Raw genomic sequence first — 6,473 nt, forward strand, 5'->3', positions numbered from 1 at the left:
TTCAGCAGAACTGGGTTCAGTACGTTTTCTCACCCAAACCCCAAACATTAAGGAGTAAACCTTTTTAATATATGCAAGATTGAAACTTACCGGTTAATGTCCGACAGACCTGAACTGTAGACTGGAGAGTAGATATCTCAGTCCTAGTATGATACAAATGATATCACTCATGGGTGCTTAATGTTAGACAAATATATTTCTGACTCCACATTTTGGCTCTGCTCTCCTCCACTACAACACAAATGAACGAGTAGTTTCCTACACAGACACTGATGATCAGCAGGCTTTAAAAAAGGGCTTCATATTTTGATATTCATCCACATCAATTAATCATACATAAAGTAGTCCCATACACTGGGGACCAAGGAAGATGGTGAGAAGAACTGGTGGTGAGGAGACATTATACGCCCTTAAAATGATGATTTACTAATATAACTGTTAAGTAAGCAGTGATACATGCTGTTAGCTGTTTAGGACAAATTAACAAAAATGGTAAGCACAGTGAATGAATCCATGTGCAGTACTTTTGTATATGGTGAGCCTCTACGATGTTGTGTTTTATGGGGGTATAGTATGATTTGCATATGGGCAGATAAAAAGAAGTCACTTTTGTGTCCCCTCCCAATCCTGACATCAGATCTGCACCCGATATCACTGATCATTTGAAATAAATCAAACTCATATTTGAACTCGAATCATCTCTAAAACTTTCATTCTCATGAAATCCACACACAAGTAACAGAAATGTGATTTATTGTAGCAAATAACGTTGGCTTTAGGTCCCTATTCTACAAAATGCAGAGAGCACCAGAAGCATTTAAGGATCAAGTGAAGGCCGTAGGAAATGCACTCAGATAAGCAAGTTAAAGTTAATACTTCACTACGTAATGTACACACTTCACTTGTTCTTTTCCTTCAGTTTCTTCCTGTTTTCATTACAGGAGATACGATTCTCTTCCAACATGAGCAAGCGTGTTTGCTGTTCACCAAATGTTGACAAACTGTGTTCGAATGGATGTCTGGCAAAAGCTTTTTTTGTGATATGGCAATTCACAAAGACATTTCACATCTTTTAAATTAAGCAGGCATCACATCAGCGTTTTTCATACATTGTAATTCAATGCAACAAACTCAAACTGTGCAGAGAAAAAAATTAAAAGGGCTCTATTAAAAGGAGTAATGGCAACAACCAGCGCAAAGTGCATTAGGCCAAGATATGCACAAGGTCATTAACGGCATATCTTAGGTCATGTCCTTTTCATTTTTACTGGGTGGAGAATGTTTAAGTGTTTGATATTATTCAGCAATTTTCTGTAGCTGCATATTTTGGCATGTTTGTACTTCACCAAATGAGTATCACACTGCATATTCTCAGCACAATGTCAAAGACACAACACCTCAATTTAAGGGACTCTAGTGACATAGCCACTGCACTGGTCACAAAACCACCCGGGGACAGCCAAAGCACTTTACAAGCTGAGTAAATACCAACAAGTTATAGCACTGTTTGCACGAGTCTTTGTGTTGCCAAATCGAGCCCGGAATAAGGTCATAAATTAATGTTAACTGGATACTAATCCTATTATAAGCACACTTAAATCTTTGTAAACATAAAATGTGTTTTCTTGAAAAATGTGTCCTTTGCATAACTGATTTCATACAAAAGTGATGTGGATTTACTGCAAATATGAAAACTAAAAGCAGTGTAGTAAAAATGCTGGGAGGACAGCTTTGTCTTAATATGACAGCAGGCATCAGAGATCCTGCCACACTTCATTATAGCGGTCTCCTTTAGGACTGTCTAATCAAATGTCAATAAATCTATTACAGTAGGACCTGTATTTCCCTGCACGTCTCTGTGTCCTCCGTGACTTGTCCAAAGGTCCAAACTTACTCGTATAACTTGGCAACAAGGGTGAAAGTCCCGCTGTTCTTTCTGTAATCACTTCAGATCGTTTGCACAAAGCACGACAACTATAGGCGTTTGTCTCAGAACATCATAAAATAGGCAAAAATAATGATAATTCAAAAACTGGAAAGCAGTTCAAATATCTTTCATGTCATCTTGTCGCAATACTTCATGTTGTTTTGGACTTCAGAGTCAAGACTTCATCTTGATATTCAGCCCACTTGCCACTAGAGAAGAAAGAGGGGGAAATCATCAGAACAATATTCAGTCTTTGAGATGTAGTGATAATTGATATATCACTATAACATCCATCAACACATAAAACCTGAGGTCGTCTGGAAATTTCTGTGTACCGGGTTTAAGATTATAGCTTAATAACAAACAAATGACATCTACTTACTATCCGTTCACCAATGGCCTCGGCAGTACAAGTGATTGTTTCCTTTATTTTTTCATTTGAAAAACATCATCTTGAATGCATCAGTGATCATCGACAAAATACTATGACATTATTAATAGACATATAGCCTCATATCTATTGTAATATTTATTCAGCTTTACTGACAAACAAATCTATACTTGTCTATTAAATAACACAAACAAAACCATACTGAGAGTTGAATATTTAATGAGTTTCATCTAGATATAAATGTCAGTTGAGTAATTCGTCCAAAGTGCTTTACTTTTGTTCTAGAAATGTTTAATGGCAATTCTCTGTCTCAACTAAAAACTAGACAACTTCATGGACTTCTAACACATATAAATCTGTACCTGCTTATGTTAGATTCATTTGTGAAAAATAGTTCAGTATTACTTAAGTATTTTAGATAACATGTCAAGTTTCACAAGAAAAGAGTGTTCAAAGATATTTATTTGTGCTGGACCTCAGGACTGACATTCATGATCATCCCGTTGTTCTAGAAATCACGCAGCTGGAGGGTAAACACAAAACTTACCCTCAACCCGCCGCCGCCACCAGACACAGATGTGCTCATCGCCTGCTTTTCAGTCTCTTCCTGTTTTTTCTTTTTTCTCTCGACTGCTTCTGGATTTTTAACACCCCTGTATGTTGTCTGAAAAAGAGAGTGGGATATGGTCAAGCACTAACAGACAATAGCTTCATTAAAAAAAAGGTTTCAATCTTGTGGGTTTGTAAAAAGATATATATAGTTTTAAAAACATGCATGTTTTTCAAAAGCATCGTTAATGAATATTTTACCATAACTTTTTCAAAAAGCACAAGGCATGTTCTTACACAACCAGCAAAGTGGCATACCACTGCCAAATAAGGGGATTCAGAAACGTGACTGTGGGTTAGGGCTCAGTGCTTTCATCTGCAGTAGTGAGAGTGTGGTTTGTCAGGGTGCCGGGGTGATTTAAAGGGGAAACGGTGCCTCGGAGCAGAAATGTGGTAGGTTAAATATGAGCCAATCCAAAAGATTCACCTGGCCAAACAGAGTTTTTATTCTAATCCATTGTTTACTTACCTTGATACAACTTTAGCATGGCTCTTACGGGTTTTCAAGTGGCTTTTCTATAATAAAAAAATCACTCACCACACTGTCAAGTCCATCTACCTTTAATGGGGTGTACATATGCAATAGTAGCCTACACATTTAGACTACACTTAGTTACCAGATTGGTAGGTAGATCTGGCAATGCAGTCTGAACCTGCAGAAAATCCTATCTTTATAAAGGCTGCTAAGAACTGCTGATCTTTTTGGTTATTATGTTAGTGGAAAGCGGTGGTTGTTTTGTAGTTGAATTGTAAAGCGTTATACTGAGAGATATTAGAAACAACACTATGCAATTCAACAGTATTACAAACTACAGCCTTCACCAAATACCACAAACTTTATGATGATAGGACTAGATGTACAAAATAACCTGGCAACCAAGTGTAGTAAAACATAAACACACCGCGACAAACAGACACAACCACTTATAAGTTCAAATACCTCTTTTTGTCTCTTCTCAGCAGCCTCGGCTAATTGTCGTCTCCTTGTGTCCTGGAAAAAAAGACCATGGGAAACGTTTAATCTACAGCTATAAGACAGTCTTACCTGTGGTATATAACCAGCTAGTTGCCGGTGTCGGGCCTGGAGCATACTTGACATGTCAGTGTTTACAGAGACTAAACTAAACACAGCCAACGCCTCCTGGGCATTACCTAGTAGGGCCTACAGATGATTAATCACATTCACGAAGCGTTAGGTTTAATTCATATGCGTCAATTCACATGTCATGTTGTAACACGTGAGTCATTCTAACTTTTTTTGTAGTGACACAGCTGGTTATTAAAGTTTTGCTAAATTAACCTACCGGATCTGGAGTGACAACAACGTCGTCCGCTGCTCCACCAAGGCACGGTAAGCACATCCCCATACTGGAGTTGTTTTTCCAGGCAACAACGTAGAAAATTAGATATCAGTGTCTCGGTTTAGCCTGACTAGCTACCTAACTAGCCGGTAAGCCAGTTTCAAATTGGGAGCTGGTAGTTAAGGCAAAGGGGGCAGCAACATAACGTTACCGTTAGCTAGGACTAACGGCTCCTGGTAAATTAGCTTAACCTAACGTAAGCATTCTAGCTAACAGCTCGCTAAAGCTACCACTAGCTACAAGCTCTGTTAACGTCTCCAAAGCCACCTAATAATACATTATTTCTCCTCACACCTTCTGTTAAATCGCCTCGACATTTGGGGAAAGTCTGTTATTAAAGTCAGGCGTCAAAGCCAAATGTTTATCCCTCTGCGAGTTCAACTGGCAGACTGATCTGAAAAGGCTGCGTTCAAGAACATTACGTTCACGAACACAGTTTTTTTTTCCAGCTCCCATACACAGAAGTAAGCGTTTACTTTCATGTCTGCAATAAAAACAAATGTGTTATTCTTGATTAATCGTAAGCAGTAGTGGTCTTATGTGTAGCCACATAACTGGCTTCTATGTTTATAACACACTTAAGTTAACCTCATTGAGTTAACGTGTGTTCAGTGAACGCAGCTTAGTATGACAGGGGCTGGGTGAATGCGGGTCCCCTGACAATAATCTGCAATCAGAGACACCATCTTACTGTATGTATAAGGGCATTTACACAAAGATGCACAATTAGTGAACCTGCTTCTTTATTTTCCTGGAGTAATCAGTATTTTGATATAGATAGGGAAAACATGGTTATTATCCAGGACGTTTTGAAAAAAAATAAAAAAAACTCCAATAAGGTGCGAGGTGCCTCTGAAATGATTGCACAGATTTTATCCTGTTAATTATGTTTTTGTAAGATTTATGTTAGATATTGATCCTCCCTGCTCCTTTTGTCACATCACAGATGAAACAGCACAACATCTTCTTTGGGAAGGCTCTTTTAGTCAAACACTGTGGCATGAAATGACCCTCTTTTTAAACTTAAACTAAAAATTGATTTTATTTTTTTTTGGGGGGGTGGGGGGGGGGGTATTTTTGAAAGTATATGTCCTGTCAAAAAGTTGTATGTTATTCATTTTTATTTTTATTAGCTAAATTCTTTACACACACCACCAAGTTTGCAAACCATAACCTAATTTTATTGTTTTCATTTCTTACTTTAACTCCTACCTGGACACACTCAAGTATTGCAACAACTGCACAGCTGTGGAAACCAAAGCCATTTGTAATGAATTTGATCTGTAGTGATTTATGTACATCAATGTTTTGTTTTATTTATGACATATGCACTACCTCGAGCGGTATTGTTATTGTTACTATTGTTATATTGTTTGAAGATTGAACAGTAATCACTGTTGTAAATCTATTTGTGTAAATAAAGTTTAAAAAACAACAACAACTCTGATAGCTGGTCCAACAGCACCATCTCGTGGAACGTAGTACGGATGTAATAATCACCATGGTAACTATAATTGTATAATGCATCCATGACTACCACCATATTTATGCATTTTCTATTACTGATGGTTGGATTGCAACTCACGCACGACTGCCACTATACATGCAAAGAGGATACAAATGTTAAAGAGATGCCGGGGTTCCCATATAAAAAATAGTGTTTCACACGTGTGATTAACCTAAATGGTGGCAGATTATTCATGTAGGCCAACAAATTCAAAGCACAACTACCCTTAAAAGATCATTATCTCCGATTATAATTTCCTGGCATGTAGGGCTGTTTAGACTAACGAGTAAGCTCCATGTGAAGCGAGTGGTTTGCAATACAGCAGTCCCGTTCAATCGATACTCCCCAATCAATAACCTGCAGAGTTTTAATGTTATACCCCGACAACACTTCAAACTCCACCCATCCATCTTCGCAGCACCGCCCGGGCTCCTTCACGGCGCAAAGTGCTGCACTGAGGGCAGGTTCACGGGACTGCACAGCTTTGTTGTAGTTGTGCAAGTTGACACTCTGAAACTTATTGATGGGGGATTTATGCTGGAGGCGCAAGTAGGCTGCATGCGATGGAGGTCAAGGTGTCAGCGGCTCTTAGCAGCTCCTCAGGTAGGTTTGACTCACTTCTGAAGTTATAGTTACGACTGTAAAGTAAAACTGCAGCTATAAAACCAAAAACATTGA

At 38.4% G+C, this 6,473-nt stretch overlaps 1 protein-coding gene across 1 annotated transcript; it reads right to left on the reverse strand.

Moving 5' to 3' along the window:
* Positions 1–754: 754 nt before the first annotated feature.
* On the reverse strand, positions 755–4,674 carry svip (small VCP interacting protein). The gene is made up of 4 exons (XM_083916090.1): positions 4,232–4,674; positions 3,868–3,918; positions 2,866–2,982; positions 755–2,136 (listed from the first exon to the last, which is right to left on the reverse strand). The coding sequence occupies exons 1-4, from the start codon at positions 4,292–4,294 to the stop codon at positions 2,122–2,124; spliced, it is 246 nt and encodes an 81-aa protein (XP_083772216.1). The 5' UTR covers positions 4,295–4,674; the 3' UTR covers positions 755–2,121.
* Positions 4,675–6,473: the final 1,799 nt, after the last annotated feature.

This window comes from Echiichthys vipera (assembly GCF_963691815.1).
Source record: "Echiichthys vipera genome assembly, chromosome: 7".
Taxonomy (NCBI): Eukaryota; Metazoa; Chordata; class Actinopteri; order Perciformes; family Trachinidae; genus Echiichthys; species Echiichthys vipera.